General features: G+C 53.2%; 5 protein-coding genes across 5 annotated transcripts; 2 read left to right on the forward strand and 3 right to left on the reverse strand.

The window, feature by feature from the left end:
• Positions 1 to 513: 513 nt before the first annotated feature.
• l(3)psg2 (lethal (3) persistent salivary gland 2) lies at positions 514 to 7,168 on the forward strand. The gene is made up of 3 exons (XM_002134991.3): positions 514 to 1,640; positions 1,702 to 5,634; positions 5,743 to 7,168. The coding sequence occupies exons 1-3, from the start codon at positions 829 to 831 to the stop codon at positions 6,773 to 6,775; spliced, it is 5,778 nt and encodes a 1,925-aa protein (XP_002135027.2). The 5' UTR covers positions 514 to 828; the 3' UTR covers positions 6,776 to 7,168.
• A 147-nt stretch (positions 7,169 to 7,315) lies between these two features.
• Positions 7,316 to 9,271, reverse strand: spo (spook). The gene has a single exon (XM_001353708.3). It carries the CDS (start codon positions 9,258 to 9,260, stop codon positions 7,632 to 7,634), a length of 1,629 nt encoding a protein of 542 aa, XP_001353744.3. The 5' UTR covers positions 9,261 to 9,271; the 3' UTR covers positions 7,316 to 7,631.
• Positions 9,272 to 9,563: 292 nt separating this feature from the next.
• Positions 9,564 to 12,130, reverse strand: Alp10 (Alkaline phosphatase 10). Its single transcript, XM_001353707.3, has 3 exons — positions 11,978 to 12,130; positions 10,136 to 11,286; positions 9,564 to 10,063 (listed from the first exon to the last, which is right to left on the reverse strand). The coding sequence occupies exons 1-3, from the start codon at positions 12,093 to 12,095 to the stop codon at positions 9,719 to 9,721; spliced, it is 1,614 nt and encodes a 537-aa protein (XP_001353743.2). The 5' UTR covers positions 12,096 to 12,130; the 3' UTR covers positions 9,564 to 9,718.
• A 212-nt stretch (positions 12,131 to 12,342) lies between these two features.
• Alp9 (Alkaline phosphatase 9) lies at positions 12,343 to 14,244 on the forward strand. The gene has a single exon (XM_001353706.4). It carries the CDS (start codon positions 12,459 to 12,461, stop codon positions 14,025 to 14,027), a length of 1,569 nt encoding a protein of 522 aa, XP_001353742.3. The 5' UTR covers positions 12,343 to 12,458; the 3' UTR covers positions 14,028 to 14,244.
• A 992-nt stretch (positions 14,245 to 15,236) lies between these two features.
• Positions 15,237 to 16,400, reverse strand: LOC4813329 (collagen alpha-2(I) chain). The gene is made up of 2 exons (XM_001353705.4): positions 16,289 to 16,400; positions 15,237 to 16,220 (listed from the first exon to the last, which is right to left on the reverse strand). Exons 1-2 carry the CDS (start codon positions 16,386 to 16,388, stop codon positions 15,298 to 15,300), a joined length of 1,023 nt encoding a protein of 340 aa, XP_001353741.3. The 5' UTR covers positions 16,389 to 16,400; the 3' UTR covers positions 15,237 to 15,297.
• Between the last annotated feature and the right edge of the window lie 41 nt (positions 16,401 to 16,441).

A 16,441-nucleotide genomic window follows, 5' to 3' on the forward strand; every position in this document is an offset into this window, starting at 1 on the left:
TTCGTATCCAGTATCGAGAGCCGTTTCAGGGGATTTGGTGTATTTTTTGGTATTTTTTCTATTTTGTCCAATGCAGCAATGTAGAAACCGTGTAGAAATGCCATGTAAAGCAATGTCCCAGGCCACATCAAGTTCTAATTCGAGATAAGCATTGAATCCTTAAATTCTGCCATCAAAATCTAAAAAGGAAAAAAAGGCCAACAAATTTTGAATCGCATACATATCCCATGTAGGTGTCGCTCTTGGTAATTACACACAAATGTGTAGCAAATGTGTAGTTATCGGGTGTTACCATGTAAAGAAATAAATTAAGTGGACCTTCCAAGATTCCAATAAAGATGGTACTTAAAATGAGCCCTTTTATATAAAATTGATTAGATTATCATGTAAAACTATGTGTTCATGGCGTAGAGTCCTTGATGGAGGAACGAGGAACATAATGGATCTTAATAACAAATAATTCGTCAGTATATTAACGGGTATATTTTGAAATTTGTGACGTTATTTTGGTATATTTTTAAGGGTCAGACCGTATATTTTATCAATAAATCCGCGGTCACACTGATTATATCAACATCGACCTGAGTTATTAAAAAATGAAGTAAAAAATGGCATAAACATATAGTTCCATACATGAACCGGAACCTGCGGCGGTGGTTGGAGAGCTGAAATAGATGACATCGGACCGTAATTCGCAGCCGAATTGATTGTACCTTAACTATATCGGCTTTCACTGTCAACCAGTGACAGCAACGCGGCGCCGCCATTGAAAGAAAAAGCGTGTTCTAAACAAAAACGTTTCGAGGCCACCGACAAATTGATGCAAGTATGTCACTAACGACGGCAAATGCAGCAGCAGTACCAAGAGGCGACGCAGGAGCAGGAGGAGGAGGAGCATCACTTGGTGGACTTACCAGGGAGCTGCACCCCCCGCCGACACAGCAGCAGCATCATATAAGGGCAATCGATGAATTGCAAGATGGAGACACCAGCAGCCTGGAGCCGGGCGAGGTGGTAACCCCGCCCCACCTCATCCACGGAGGCGCTAGCAGTCCCGCGCTGAAGAAAGTTCTGACCAAGGACGCGAAGAGCAAGACATTGCGCAAGCTGGCACAAATCGATACGGACGGCGGCAAGGTGGCTCTCCTCGAGCGGGACGGCATCAGGCGCAAGGAGGCCAAGGGCAACACGCCACGGGCTCAGGAGAATGGAATTTCTCGTCCGCCCTCAGAGGATCCCGATGACAGCGAAGGTTTGTACTCGGACACGGACTCCTCGGGCGAGGAGCAGAGGAACGTGGAGGATGTGCAGCAGGCCAGGAAGGAAAAGCAAGCCGAGGAAGCGGCTGCAGCCATGCCGCCGGCTGACCCGTCGGTCGGCCCTCCATTTCTCGGCCACAACCCGCTGCGGTTTCACATGCGCCCGCCGTTCTGCGAATATCCTCGCATGGGATTCATGCCGCGAATGCCGCGAGGCGGATTACGCATGCGCCCTCCCTTCTTCAACCGGCCCCCCAACCGTATGGGTGCGCCCAATATGGGTGGCGCCCCGCCCCCAGGATCCTATGGACCAGCACTGCCGCCCGCCCAAGGACCCTCTGTCAGCTCGGGACTCTGCAAGCGCTTGATGTCAGAATTACAGTATGTCTTTGAATTATTTGCGAAAGAAATCTTGTTTTAAGATCTGTTTGATTTGTCACAGGTGGACGACGACGCAGCCTCCCATACAGTACAACTTTAACGTGGTGTCCGGCTGCTCCATTGCCAAGCACAAGGCCTGCCAGGAGAAGGCGGAGTCAAGTGGCAAGAAACCGCCACTCAAGGCCAAAGAACCTGCCAGCGATGGCCTGAGGGATCAATCGAAAGGCCGATCTGCGGATAAGCACAAGGAAAACGCAGCCAATGAGAAGGGCGGGGAACGGTCCAAGGAAAGGAACAGCGAAACTTCCAAGGAGAAGAGTGCCGAAGCCCCCAATGAGAAGAATAGGAAAAGTTCCAAGGAGAAGCATCGACGCAGAGATGTGTCCAAAGAAAAGCCCAGAGAAAGATCCAAGGAACATCCCAAAGATATGTATATGCCCAAGGAAAAGAACAGAGACAGATCCAAAGATAGGCACAGAGAGAGATCCAAGGACAGGCACAGAGAAAGATCCAAGGAGAAAAAGTCGAAGGAAACCACTCGAGAAAGATCCAAAGATGACAAAAAGAATGCGAAGCGACCTAAGGACTTGAAAGAGAGCTCCAAAGAGTCGCATACAAATCATGCAGAGAAGCCAAGAGATTTTCCAAAGGAGATTTCCCATAGGGACAATAAGGAACAGCCCAAAGAGCATCGCTCGAAAGAAGGAATGCACGAACAATCAGCTGAAAAGCGTCGAGAGCCCTTGAAGGATAACAAGTCGCGGCCAGGTTCTATGGAGAAATCCTCTGCAAAGTGTTCCAAAGAAACCGCCAAGGACGACAGGTCCAAGGACCGTTCGGGGGAGAAGCCCCGCTTGGACAAGTCACATCCCACGGAAAAGAAGCGTGAGCGCACCAAAAAGCGCAGTCGAAGCAGGAATCGTTCGTCTGAGAGTGAGGATAGGACGCCACCGTTGACGCCTCCGCGCCAACTGTGGCTGCCGCTGCCACCGCTGCCGCCGCCGACGCCGACGCCGACTGCTGCCAGTGAAGCGGTGGACATCGATGAGAAGCCAAAAGGTTTGGATATATTCGCCGAATCCCCGCCAAGACAGCAAACTGTCCCTCAGATAGCCCACGTGCCCAGCCCTGCCTTAATCATCAATCGGAGTACGACACCGCCTCTGACAATGCCACCAGTGGCACCCACCGCGAAGGCAGCTCCCCTGCTCAAGGCCAGCGAGATTTACAGCCGCATTGGAGCCCTGCTCGAGGACAATGACCTGCACTTGGAGGCCCTGCTGGCCACCAAGGAGCAGCTGCTGCGCCGCACCAACGAGCACAAGGAGCTGAAAGAAGCACCCAAGAGTGGGCCCCAAATGGAGATTAAAGCAGCGGCGCAGAAGGCAGTCAGCAGCGACTGGGAGACAGCAGATCATGGCCAGGTCCTGCCGCGCCGTGGGAATCCCTTCAGGAAACAGGAATCAGTATTAAATGAGCGAAGATCAACATCTCGAGCAGCCAGTGCTCTGGGGAATGGCAGCGCCTGGAGCTACCGCAGTCAATCGCGGGAAAAGGAGTCCGGCCATCAGCGACACAGCGACGAGTACAAAGAAATCAGCATTAAGATTGAAAGGAACATCTCCCCGACACCGCTGCCCATGCCAATGATTGATGTGAGCCACATCAAGCTGGAGCGGAATGCGACGCCGCCTTTGGACACGGAGCGGGAGGTTCTCGTGCGGAATGGTGCGGTGGCAGCCAATGCTCCTCCACCGCCAGCCACAGCCCCTGCCGCAGCCCAAGCCAGAGCCACCGCCACAGTCACAGCCACGGACAAAACGTCGCAGCAAGAGAGTCCCGACACCGACGACTACATCGACAACTGGGAGAACGATGACTCCTTGAGCAGTATGCCCAAGACAGCTGCTGCCACCAGCATTGCTCCACCATCGGCTGCTGTCCGCCCGCTGTCCACCGCCGTGGTGGATGAGGCAACAATTAGTGGCGACTCGAATGAGGACGACACGAATGATCTGTGGAATGCCAAGAGCACGCCGCCGCCAAGGCCGAAGGGACCAGCCATTCCATTGGGCGGTGCCAGCCAGGAGCATCTGGTCAACATCTATGACAAGTTCATGAATAGTATTAATATGTCCAGCGAGGGGCAGATGGTGGCGGAAGCCACAGCCTCCAAAAATAGTTCCTTAAGCAATTCCACTGCCGAGACTGATACCTCCTCCGGCTCCGACTCGTCGACCAGCAGCAGTAGCTCCGACGATGACGATGAGTCCAGCTCAGCGGATGACGACGACGATGAAGAGGAAGAGGAGGAGGAAGATGATAATGATGCTGCTGCTGATGCTAATGCTGTGGAGCAGGAAGCGGCAGAAGGGCACCTTTCGGAAGAGGCTGCCCTGATCTCTGTGGCCTCCGAAGCCTCTCAAGAGTATGCCCCAGAGAAGGAGCAGCAGCAACAGCTGCAGCTGCAGCAAAAGAAGAACAACGTGAGCAAAGATTTGCGCAAGCTGAAGAGCCTCGAGGACAATCTGGCCAGGATTCAGATGATGCGCGAGAACTACGATTCGGGAGATGAGATCTCCGAGGAGCTGCTGAAGATGGAGTCCCTGTTCCTCATGCAGCGGAATGCCATCATGGACAAGTATCGCAAGCAGGAGCTCAAGTCCCAGCAGGAGGTGCAGGAGAAGCTGGAGCCACGCTCCCCCACTCCCGTGAACAGCATCTTCGATGACAATCGGGAGGCCATCAAGCTGACGCTGTCGCCCATGAAGCTCACCCGAAAGCCGGCCATCTTTGACAACGACGAGACGGAGCACCCCCACCCAGCGCAGCAGCAGGCCGTGAAGGTGAAAGTGGAGGAGGGCCAACGGCAGCACCACCCACAGATCGCCAGCCAATTGAGGCGCCCCAAGGAGATAGCAATTGTAAAGCCCACCATCGTGGCGACGCGCACCAGGCCCAGGATTCCACGGAGTACGACGCCAGGCGGAGGCAGGCGCTCGGTCAGGGAGAGAACTCGTTCGAGATCGCCCTCCAGGAACCGAGAGCGATCCTTTCGGCGCGGCAGTGCGCGGGTTTCCAGCCGGGGCAAGGACTCTTCCCGTTCACGCAGCCCGCGTCCCCGCTGGCGTCCCCCCTCCCCCCGACGGGGCATTCGCTTGGGAAAAAAGACGACCGGTATGCGCAGCCACAGCAAGAGCATGAGTCGTAGTCGGACCCGTAGCAGGAGTCCGAAGCGCAGCAGAAACCGCTTCCAGAAGGTGGGAGGAGGCAACCGGCGCCGCGTCTCCGTGTCGCCGGGTCCAGTGAAGTCCCGGCCTCCCCGCTCACCGCCAGTGCATCGACGGCGCTCGTATAGCCGCGAGAGGGAGCGCCTATCGTCGCGATCTCCGCTGCTGTTCAGGCCCCCGTCGCCGCCCATGCGTCGCAGCTGGTCCTCATCCCACTCGCGTTCCCGCTCGCCAGCCAGAAGAAGATCACACTCCAGAACGCGGTCATCCACCAGATCGCGTTCCCGCTCACCCCTCGACGGCCGACGGGAGGACAGGGACTTTGCCGACTACTTTGGGGAGGACCAGAACCTAGAGGCGGCCGCCTACTACTACAACATGTCGCTCCTGCACGGAGAGGCCGGAGGCGAGGACTACGATACCTATGCGGCCTACATAGACTCCGCCTACCACATGGAGCAGGCCTACGCGCAGCTCACCGAAGCAATGGAGATGCCCGCCGGTGTCTACGGGGAGTATGGCGCAGTCATGGAGACATCGCCGGTCCTGCGTGAACTGCCCAAGGCTCACGTGCCACCAGGGGCTGCTGCTGGAACTGCTGCTGCCTCTGCTTCTCCTTGTGAGCTGCTGGAAACCAAGGTGCCCAAGATTGAGCCTGAGCTGACCAAAGATGCAGCTGCTCCTCCAGTGGCGGTGTCGGTGGCTGTTCGGAAGGGAAATGTCCTGGAAATCGTGCCAACGGCAATCGACGAGGATGAAGACAGGTAAAAGAGAGAGATAGAGATAGATAGAGAGAGATAGATAGAAAGAGAGAGGGAGATAGAGAGAGTCACTTTGGAATAAATTTATAATCAGTAAACCCCCTCCCGCAGGAAACCCAAGAAGCGTGTCAATTTTGTGGACAGTGTCAAGCCGAACAATGAGAGCGACAGCGAGGATCGTGTTATTGTCATCCGCGCCGTGGACCGGGCCATACAGCAGCACCAGGAGCGACGCGCCAAGGCTGCCGCCAGGCTGCAGCGCCTTCGGGATGAGCTACTGGCCGCACCACCGCCACCGCCACCAGTGACGCCCAAGCCCCCAGACCAGGAGAAGGCGGTGCTCGTGCAGAAGAAGTCCAAGATGCGCTACTTCCACCTGGATCCGCTCAAGCGTGAGATTGTGGTGTCGCACTCACGCGTCCTGCGTCCGCCCGTGCCCCGCTTCGATCGCAAGCACTTTGAAATGCTGGTGAAGACGGGTCGCCTGCCGCCGCTGCCGCACGGCTTCCTGCGCCATCGCCCGCCCCTGCTGCCCCGGAACGCAGACCCCGCCACCAAGGCGGCCATGCTCAAGGAGTACTTCAGCAAACACCCGCCGCCTCAAACGCGAATGCAGCTGCCGATGCCCATGCGCATGCCGATGCGGATGCCGACGAGAATGCCCATGCGAATGCCAATGCGGATGCCACTGATCATGCACGATGGGATGCCCATGCCCATGCCCGTGCCCGTGCACAATGGGATGCCCTACTTCCTGAGTGGACCGCCACCCTCGTCGCCGCCAGTGTCGATGCCCATACCCGTGCTGGGGGCCCACCCGTACCAGAGTTATCCGAATCAGCATCCGCATCCACATCCGCATCCACAGCCCGCTTCCATGATGCCAGCGCCGACCAGCGGACTGCTGCCCATTCCCATGACTGTGGCACTGCCAGTGTTCACGCCACCGCCACTGCCCACGTTCACGGTACAGCCGGTGCCCACCATTCGGGAGATAATGCCAGTGGATATACTGCAAAAAATAGGACCGCTGCCCAAGACGCTAGATCTGGATGGCGGCTCCACGCCCGGGGCGGACGAAGTGAAGCTGGACATCAAAGAGGAGCCCTTGGAAGAGGCACAGCTCCTGGTGGAGACCCAATAGCATCCAGTCATCACAGAGCCATCCCCCAGCCCGATCCTCGATCTTCATTTCATAGAAAATAATTTTAGATAATTCTATCTTTAATACAAAAACCACCCCCTCTTTATCTGTAAGCCCAAACCTCCTAAAGGTTTTCTCTATTTTTTCCCCCATTTTCAAAATTGTTTTAAAACTTTTTTTTTACGGACTTATCATGTGAACAAAACGCATTTATATATAAGATTTTTAACATATTTCTTAGTGACTAAGATAGGCACGATCCGACACTAAACATTTATTTGTCTCATGATTTCTAAAAGAAAACACAAATTGTAAATATACGAGTGTATCGGAATAATCCACGTGTACCGGCAGAAACTAAAAAAAAAAAAACAAAAAACATTACATCATATACAAATATATATATATACTATATTGATGCATTGAGTCGGTGAAACGAATCGAATCGTTTACTAACAGTGCCACAGTGCGGCAGTAGAGAGGTAGTTCCCAGGGAATCTCCGGCATAAACCGAGCAACCATAGTCCCAAAAAGCAAACATTTCACGCCTTGGAGTCCCAAATTATTATACATATGCAGTTTTTATGCGTTCCAATTGATTATTTATTTTTTCTTAATTATACAAATTAGTTGTTAATTATGATTTAATGCTGAGGATACCTGATGGACTGCTGTCCTCGTGCTACCGCACTGTGTGGGCACTGTAGTCGATCGTTTAGGATTTTAAGTACCGTAATAGCTCTTAAGTTTCGGCGGCCCCCTTTAAGGATGTGCTGCTGCCATTATTTCTTTTTTTTTTTTTAGATATAGCCAAATATAAAAAAAAATACTTCTTACTGCCTAGATGGCTGCCATTCTATGCCCTTCGTGTGAGCAGCAGGGGAAAACAGCTGGCCGGCAAGGCCAGGCTGGCGGGAGTTATCCTAATTGTGGTCGGATCCCCGCTGGACACGTTGTAGCCCTGCAGGAGGTTGGCCAGGAGCAGGAAGCCGAATCCTCTGACCAGATTCTGGCCAATGCATGTCCTCTTGCCAATGCTGAAGGGCAGGAAGTGGGGGATGTTCTTGCGGAGCTGGAACTCCTTCTGGTCGCTTTCGATGCCCGAATCGGAACCCCTGGAGTCCCTTCTGCCTTCTGTCGATGGCTCCAGAAACCTTTGCGGCTCAAACTGGTGGGAGTCCTCCCAGTGCTCTCGACTCCTGTTGAGCACATAGTTGTTGATGAAGACAATGGTGCCGGCGGTGACGCCATGGCCAGAGATCACCAGATCCTCGGTGGCCACATGCGGGACAATCGGAGAGGAAGAGTAGCGCAGCACCTCAAAGATCGTAGCCATCGTGTAGGGCATCTGGTGCATATCCAGTAGATTGATTTTGCGCTGCCCCTTGGAAGATACGGCATCCACTTCGTCCTGTATCCGTCTGCCCACCTGCGGATTTTTGGCTATGTAGGCCAGGGCCAGCATCACCAGATTCCCCACAGCCGAGTGGCCGCCGATGAAGTCCTCCAGCATAAAGATGATCGTGTTGCGTGAGACATCCTTGTCCTCGACCAGACTCTTGAGCAGCGCGTCTGTGAAGTCACTGTCCGGCTCATCCACATCGATGTCCAGCTCCCGGTGACTGATGATCCGATCCATGATGAAGCTCCTTATGGTCGATGACCAGTGGACGATTTTGTTCAAGTGGCGCCGATAGAACGGGTAGAGCCAGGGCAGAAAGTCCAACGGATGGCCCTGATTGATCTCCCAGAAGATCTCATCAAAGTACTGCACAATCTTGTGGAACTCCTCATCGTCGTAGTCGAACCTCTGGGAGCACATATACTGGCTGAACATATTGGCGCAGGCCCGCAGGAGAAACGTCTTCACATCGAAGGGTTCTCCGGGCACCATCTTCGCGTCTATCTCACGGATAAAGTGCTCCATTTCCTCGCAGCCGATCTGGGACATTTGCATGTAGAACGACGAGGATTCCCGTGGAGAGCAGTGGCGCCTGGCCATATTGCGGCGCTTCTGCTGGAGCTGCGACCAGTCGCAAAGGGCCAAGGAGTTGCTCCTCTCGCCCCCAAAGAGCTTGTGGTAGCGCAGAAAGTCCGGTCGTCCACTGACGACCTTTCCATTCTGATTCAGGACCTCGCGGATCAGCTCCAGATTGTTGACCACCAGGCAGCGGGTATGTCCGAAGGTCAGCGAGTAAATGTCGCCATATTTCTTGGCCAACTCCGTGAATCCCTCAAAGGGATTGTCTCTGTATTTATCGAGAACATTCAGGTTTCCAATGATCGGCCAGGGTCTGGGCCCTGGGGCCTGTTCATATATTTGTTCACTTTCCGTAGAGGATTTCCCGTTCCTTATGGCTACGCACACGCGTCGCCGCGATTTGTATAGAATCCGAATGTAAGACGTGATTATTATGGCCAGTAAAATGGCCAAAACCGAATAAACTGCAGACATTTTCGCGTAGTTCTTGCCACTTCGACACATAAACAGCAACTGCTGATGGCCCAGCGCATCGAATCAACAGGTAACCTACGTCTAGGGTCCTTCTCAAGGCTCTGGGAATGTTCCAGACATACCTGGAACCTTGGGCCAGAACTACCTGTAACTCTAAGGGTTTGTTTTGCCTTTCGCAAGGAGAACATGTATCGTCTTGAACGAGACACTGATAAGAGAGGGACGGATAAACCAGTAGGATAATGTGCATATTTATTACAGCTATTACTTGTGGACCATGGCGAAAAAAGGACACAAACCAGCTTAAGAAGCTCTGGAATGGGATTAGATGGGTTTTTATTGTTATGGTAAGATTATTCCCACATTTAAAGTGCAAATTATTATTATTTTATTATTTTCTGTGATCTTATGGGCACGATCCGTAAAACTAAGATATTCTATGTGGGTGTACTTATTTTGCTTCTTTCTATGTCAGACTTTATTTGGAATTACTCTTTGAGTTTATCCTCCGAAAAGGGACCCATGTTGGCGGCATAGGCCATCATGGCTGGAATGGAGCTTTGCTCGTAGTTTCCGGTGAACAGATGCTCGAAGGGACCCGAGGCGAAGACGCCCACATCCTCGGCGCCATGGGTCTCGCTGCTCAGCGGAACAGTGGCCTGGAAACGGAAATCCGCAGCCGTTGTGTCCACATGGGAGAGATCCAGGCGTCCGTTGTCAGCGCTGTAGGTGTTCGCGCCGCTGCCAGGGCCATTGGCATACGAGAGAATGGTGAAGGGCAGCTCGTCGTCCGCCTGATTGGGGGCCAATGAAAAGATGTTCTGGCGGCGGCTCTACAGGAGAAATAAGGGAAGGAAGGACCGGTTAGAAGATTGATCGCCTGACTGAAGCAACTCTCAGCTTACAGGATAACCATTTATGGACATGGTGTGCGAGTGATCCGATGTGACCACAATCAGAGTGTCATCCTCATTTGTTAGATCCCTGGCCAGCTTCACGGCCGCCGCGAACTCCGCGGTATCCTCGAGCGCCTTGTGGGCCAGCGTGGCATGATGGGCCATGTCGATCCTGCCGCTCTCCACGAACAGGAAGTAGCCCTGATCGTTGCGACTCAGCAGCTTGATGGCCGACTCTGTCATTTCGGAGAGCGAGGGCTCCGCGTACTCCAAGTGGGAGCGCTGCCGGTCGCCGTGGTAGGGCAGATGGGAGGCGTCGAAGAGACCCAGCAGATAGTCGGTCTGGTTGAGATCCGTTTCCTTGAGGCCCTTCAGCGACCAGACATAGTTGCCCTTCGCTCCGCGATTGGCCTTGTCCTCCTGCCAGTCCTTGATCAGATCACGGCCATCGTTGCGCAGTCCCCAATTGCCCTCCTCGTCGTGCATCAGCTGATCCCGGAAATAGGCCCGTCCGCCGCCCATAATCACACGCAGATCCCGGCCCACGTTCCACTCCACCAGCTGGCGGGCAATGTCCGTGTTCACTTCGGTGCTGCAGCCGTAGTCGGTGATCTGGCCGTCGTGCTCCCAGTTCCGCTCCGCGGTGTGGGCGTAGACGCCAGCCGGGGAGGCATGTGTCACGCGTGCTGTGGTCACCAGTCCCGCCCACTTGCCCGCCTCCTGGGCCCACTGGCCAATGCTCTGGGTGTGGGTGCTGGCGTCGGCGCCTCGCACACAATCCGCTCGCTCCACCTGGGCATTGACGCCAATCGTGCCGTAGTTGGCCTTGACGCCCGAGAGGTAGGCCGTGGCCGTGGTGGCCGAGTCCGGGGTGCGCTCGTCCACGGCATATGTCTTGGAGAGTCCCAGGTAGGGGAACTTCTCGAAGTAGACCTGCTTGTTGCTGTCCCCGAGGAAGGCACGTGTGGCCGCCACCGTGTGCACCGACATGCCGTCGCCGAGGAACATAATCACATTCTTGGCACGGTTCTCGTTGAGTTTTTCATGGGTGGCCAGCTTATCGGCGAGAATGGTCTGGGCCTTATCGTGCCAGAAACGTGTTTCCAGCTCCTCGTCAAGTGCCACAAAGTCGCGTGATGGCAGCAGACGGGGATGTTGGTCTATTTTTACAATCAACGAAAATTATTGAACTTTGTATTAAAATCTAATCGTTGGTTAATCAGCTATAATTAGGGTTCATAAATATGGTAATGGTCTATGATTTCATTTCTGTTTTCAATAATCATATAATCCTTTGATTCAAACGAACCAGGACAGCCGTGATTTCCGTCCCCCACCCAATTCTCGACTTTCTTCGAACATCCCGTACAGATCTAATCAATTCCAAGCTATTATTCTATTTGTGCCCCAGACTCTTCAACTTTCTTTCTTCCGCCATAAATATTGATCCCATCGATATCTAATCAGTTCAGTTTGACTTTCTTTCCATAACACTTTAGCTCTTTGGCATTCATATAACCTTCCGAACCGTGTCAATTTATGATCCCATCGTTCGGATTGAAGATTTCCCCGTTTTACATCTGCTAACCTCCAAATCCAAGTACTTGATGCTTCTGATTATGAAATAATTAACATCGGAAATGATTTACGTTTGAAAGTAACTCAAAATTAGATTCCAGATAAGATTCCGATCTTAATGGGCGAACAAGATTTCAAAAACACAATCGCGGGGCATTGGTTTTCTATTGGTCGTAGATAGGAGTATACGCGTTTTGGGGTTTTCAACGAATGATCGTTGACGACCGATTGCTTTCGGTTCGTAACGTTTAACGAACGAACGGTGCCACTTACCATTCTCCTGCTCTTCGGATAGCCCGGCCCGTACTTTGGGTGGGATCGCCGAGGACGAGACCAGCGCGACCACAAGCGCCAGAGAGCCCAATGTGAGAGGCACAAAAGTTTTCTGCATCTTCAGACGGTTGCCGTTAGACTGTCCAAATTAGCCGAATCGAATCGGTTATATAGCCACCGATTTTGCACACTTTGTTACTGTAATACTGCTGTATAGTACGTGTATTATATGATTGTGTTTTTGTGATTTGTGGAATCTAAAGTGGCCATCGATTAATGATTATCTCGAGTGGCGAATGGAAACGTGAGTATCACGGTCTGGCCAAGGAGGAGCCATAAATTCTAGCCCCTGGCCACTGCCCTATCGACTCCTCACACGAGCGGCACCTGATCTGGATCGGGGGCTATATAGCGGCCTGTTATGTGCTGAAAAGTACAGTATTCACTTGGCTAACGCAGTGAAAGCAACGTGGAGAGAGAAATGACTCTGACTCTGAAGTTCTTTGTGGGCCTGGGCCTGATCACCCTGGCGCTGGGTGCAGCGGTGCCCAAAAGGGCACCCGTAGAGGACGAGGAGTCCATGCATCCGCATCTGCCAAGGAGCGCCCGTGCCAGGACGAGCAGTGAGGAGGCGACCCAGGCGTACTGGCACGCGGCCAGCAAGCAGCTGCTGCGGGAAAAGCTGAGCCATGTGCGGAACACGAACCGGGCCAAGAACATCATACTCTTCCTGGGCGACGGCATGGGACTGGCCACGCTGGCTGCTGCCAGGAGCTACATTGGCGGCGAGGAGCAGAAGCTCTCCTTCGAGGAGTTCCCCTTCACTGGCCTCTCGAAGGTCTACTCCGTGGACAAGATAGTGCCGGACAGTGCCTGCACCTCGACTTCCTATCTGTGCGGCGTGAAGGCCAACTACGGAACCATCGGTGTGAACGGCCATGTGCTGCGTGGCGACTGCCAGGCCATGGCCAATGCCAGCAATCATGTGTTCTCCCTGGGCAAGTGGGCCATGGACAGCGGAAAGGCGGCCGGACTGGTGACCACCACGCGCGTGACCCATGCCTCGCCCTCGGGCGTGTATGCCCACACGGCGGACCGCGAATGGGAGAACAATGCCCTGCTGGAGGAGGGCTGCGGCGAGCAGGCCGAGGGACTGCAGGACATTGCCATGCAGCTGATCTACGGGGAGGTGGGCAGCCGGCTCAAGGTGATGCTCGGCGGCGGCAAGAGGAACTTCTACGATCCCGAGTTCTACGACAAGGGACGCCGCACCGATGGCCGCAATCTGGTGGAGGAATTCGAGGCGCTGGACGCTGGCAACACCTTCGTGAAGACCCAGAAGAAGCTGCTCAAAGTGAATGCCACAGAGACGGGTCGTCTGCTGGGGCTCTTCAGCAGCGGCCACATGCACTATCATGTGGAGCAGCTGGCCGATCCAGAGAACAACGAACCGACTCTCGAGGAGATGACGGAGAAGGCCATCGAAGTGCTGGAGACCGAGGAGGAGGGCTACTTCCTCTTTGTGGAGGGCGGCAAGATCGACATCAGTCATCACGATACCATGGCGCGCATAGCCCTCGACGAGACCGCCGAACTGTCGAAGGCTGTGAAGCGGGCCCGCGAGATCACCAACCCGGAGGACACCCTGATCGTGGTCACCTCCGATCACTCGCACACGTTCAGCGTGGCCGGGTATCAGCCCCGTGGCAGCGACATCTTTGGATCGGCCAAGGCGAACGGCCTCGATAATAAGCCCTACCTGCCCCTCAGCTATGCCAATGGCAAGAGCTTCGACTATTACTACAACACGGAGACGCACCAGCGGGAGGATCCCGTCGTCCTGGCCACCGGGGACTTTGATCAGCTCTTCCCAGCGATGGTGCCACTCGAGTCGGAGACGCACGGTGGCGAGGACGTGGCCGTGTTTGCCTCCGGTCCGTGGGCGCACCTCTTCACTGGAGTGTACGAGCAGAACACCATTCCGCACATGATGGCCTTTGCCGCCTGTGTGGGCGATGGGCTGACCGCCTGCCAGACTGCCACCAACTGATTGACAGCCAGAAGGACTCTTAATTAGGGATTGACCACTTGACGATTCTCACGTCCGCTTTATCATCATCAATATCAATGAATACTCAAAAGATTGATAGACGCCTGACGCCCCGTTCCGCCTGAAAGGAGCTCAAGAAACGAAATTAGATTGGGGATTATTTGTACATTCTATAAGACATCATTTCCAATCAATAAATACCACATATATATATATAAATATATATATATATATATATATAATCAATATATTTGAATTTGCTTATCTGTTTCAAAGATTTTCACATGACTTTCATGACGTTGAGGGTTTTACCTCTGGGATATTCATATAATCCCCTGTCCGTCATGCTATATCTAGATTTTCGAACTTTAAAGAGTTCCTAGGTTCCTATGTACCTAGTCTCAATACTGAAAATATATTCTCTGCCCAGTCAAAGGTTCTTTACTAATCGATGGCAGTATGATGAAATCCATTTAATGACGTATAAAGTTGTACCTTTGGGCGGATTAAGTGTGTAGTGTCTGCTATGATCGGGATCTCTGACACACCCTAGATGTATAAGGTCTAAGGATTGTCATAGAAGAGAGGTATCAGAAGAAAGTGTGGTATCTGTCAGGGGCTCTCCTAATCTCTGACAAATAAAACCCATAGCGTCACATGATCTATTCAATGTGTTGGGCCCCAAGTAATCCTATCAATGCTAGTACACACGAACCCAGATACGGTCTGATCTGACGAGCTTATCTTTGCTCATGAAATGTTTCTTTCAAGTTCTGAGCAATGCATCTGATGACGACGAAAGAGAAGAAAGCGGACTCTGATTTTAGCAAACGATGACGATGACGTCTATCACTTCTGCTGTTTTGACAGCCCGTCTAGCTGGACGTCTGATAGAAATCTTAATCTCCCAGAAGCCAAGTGACAAGAGTCGCCAAATCATGTGGCAATATAAAATATATTGCGCAAAAATATATGCCCTATCTATCTGATAATTGCTGCAGATACAAAAATCGTATTTGTATCCCAGCCATTTCTGGGAAATTCAATTTGAGACCTTGTGACGGTTGAGACTCAAATGCCTGATGGGAGAGAAAGTCCGCTCTTGGATCGTATCATTACTAAGAAATTCGATTTGCCAATTGGATTTCCAAGAACTGCATCTAAACATAGTAAAAAGAGCTGGCTGGTAAAAAAACGAGGTCCGATCAATCTAAATGTAAAAAAAAAATTCAGTACTTTATTTATAACTTATTTGGGAGCTGCCTGTGTCTCAGAGAATGACCGCGTATCGATTGCCGCTCCTTGGCTGCATGAGCGTGGCATACTTCTCCTTCAGCTCGACCAGAGCCCGCTGGAAGCTCTCCATGCTGTTGCCGAGCTGGCTGGGATGGTGCTGGGCGATGGGCGCCTCGGTGGGACGCTCGCCGAGCAGAAGGATCCGCCGCCAGTCGCTGGCCTCGGAGTTGCCGCGCAGGAAGTCCTTGCCTCGATTGCCACTGACCGCGAACACAGTCTCGTCCAGGACCTCGGGCGTTACGGTGGTCTGCTGCTGCTCCCCGGGCGTGGCCTGGGTGGGCGGTGGCGTTATGCCCGACAAGGAGGCCGACGTGGGCTGGAGCGGTTGAGGCGGCTGTGGCGCTGGATTGGTTGCTGAAGCACCCAGGGAATCGAAGAGTTCATTGGGAACATCCTTTGGGGGATCGATCCGCAGCACCTGGCCATCGGGCGAGATGTGGTAGAACTGTGCGCGTCCCGTTAATCCCGTTCCCGCACCCGAGGGAATCACTATGATGTTGCCCACTGCAGAGGTCAAAGCGGAGGCGGCATTTCCACCGCCTCCTCCCACCTGAGTGGACAAAAATGGTGGCACGGGAACTCCCAGAGGAGGAGGGTAAGCCCTGATCGGTGGCGGCACTGCCGGACACGGGAAGCAATATCCAGGCGGGCCAGGGGGTCCGGGAAGACCTCTCGGTCCTGGAATGATCGGCAGATTCGGAGTAAAAGGAGGCGTGGGTGGATAGGGCCAAAAGCCGCCACCATGTCCTCCCCCAATCCCACCACCACCGCCACCGCCACTGCCGAAACCAGCTCCAGGCGGTCCCGGAGGTCCCGGGGGGCCTCGCTCTCCAGCTGGACCAGGATCACAAGAGCATTTCACCAGCGAAGCCTGAACGCCTGAGCAAATGCAAATGCCTGTAAGCGAAGGATGTTTAGTAAAATAAATCCCGGTCCGGTCCAGCCCGTTGTCTGTCAAAACTCACCCAAAAGAAGGATAGCCAAGAGGACAGAAGATCTCATGCTGTCGTTGCGGAAGAGACTGATCTGAGCAATGACCTGGAATCGGGCTTTTATAAGGTTCATCTTCAAACCGCCGCAGAGGCTGGACATTTAAATATGTAAATAAAATCGGAAAA

The sequence above is a fragment of the Drosophila pseudoobscura genome, chromosome X (assembly GCF_009870125.1).
Source record: "Drosophila pseudoobscura strain MV-25-SWS-2005 chromosome X, UCI_Dpse_MV25, whole genome shotgun sequence".
Lineage (NCBI taxonomy): Eukaryota > Metazoa > Arthropoda > Insecta > Diptera > Drosophilidae > Drosophila > Drosophila pseudoobscura.

Bases quoted from the DNA above. Each gene is read 5' to 3' on its own strand.
- Alp9 (XM_001353706.4), top strand. From the start codon at position 12,459: ATGACTCTGACTCTGAAGTTCTTTGTGGGCCTGGGCCTGATCACCCTG.
- Alp10 (XM_001353707.3), bottom strand. From the start codon at position 12,095: ATGCAGAAAACTTTTGTGCCTCTCACATTGGGCTCTCTGGCGCTTGTG. The intron at 11,287-11,977 runs GTAAGTGGCACC...TTGTAAAAATAG, and splicing joins ATCCGAAGAGCAGGAGAATG to ACCAACATCCCCGTCTGCTG. The intron at 10,064-10,135 runs GTAAGCTGAGAG...TTTCTCCTGTAG, and splicing joins TGTCCATAAATGGTTATCCT to AGCCGCCGCCAGAACATCTT.
- LOC4813329 (XM_001353705.4), bottom strand. From the start codon at position 16,388: ATGAACCTTATAAAAGCCCGATTCCAGGTCATTGCTCAGATCAGTCTC. The intron at 16,221-16,288 runs GTGAGTTTTGAC...CTTCGCTTACAG, and splicing joins CTTGGCTATCCTTCTTTTGG to GCATTTGCATTTGCTCAGGC.
- spo (XM_001353708.3), bottom strand. From the start codon at position 9,260: ATGTGTCGAAGTGGCAAGAACTACGCGAAAATGTCTGCAGTTTATTCG.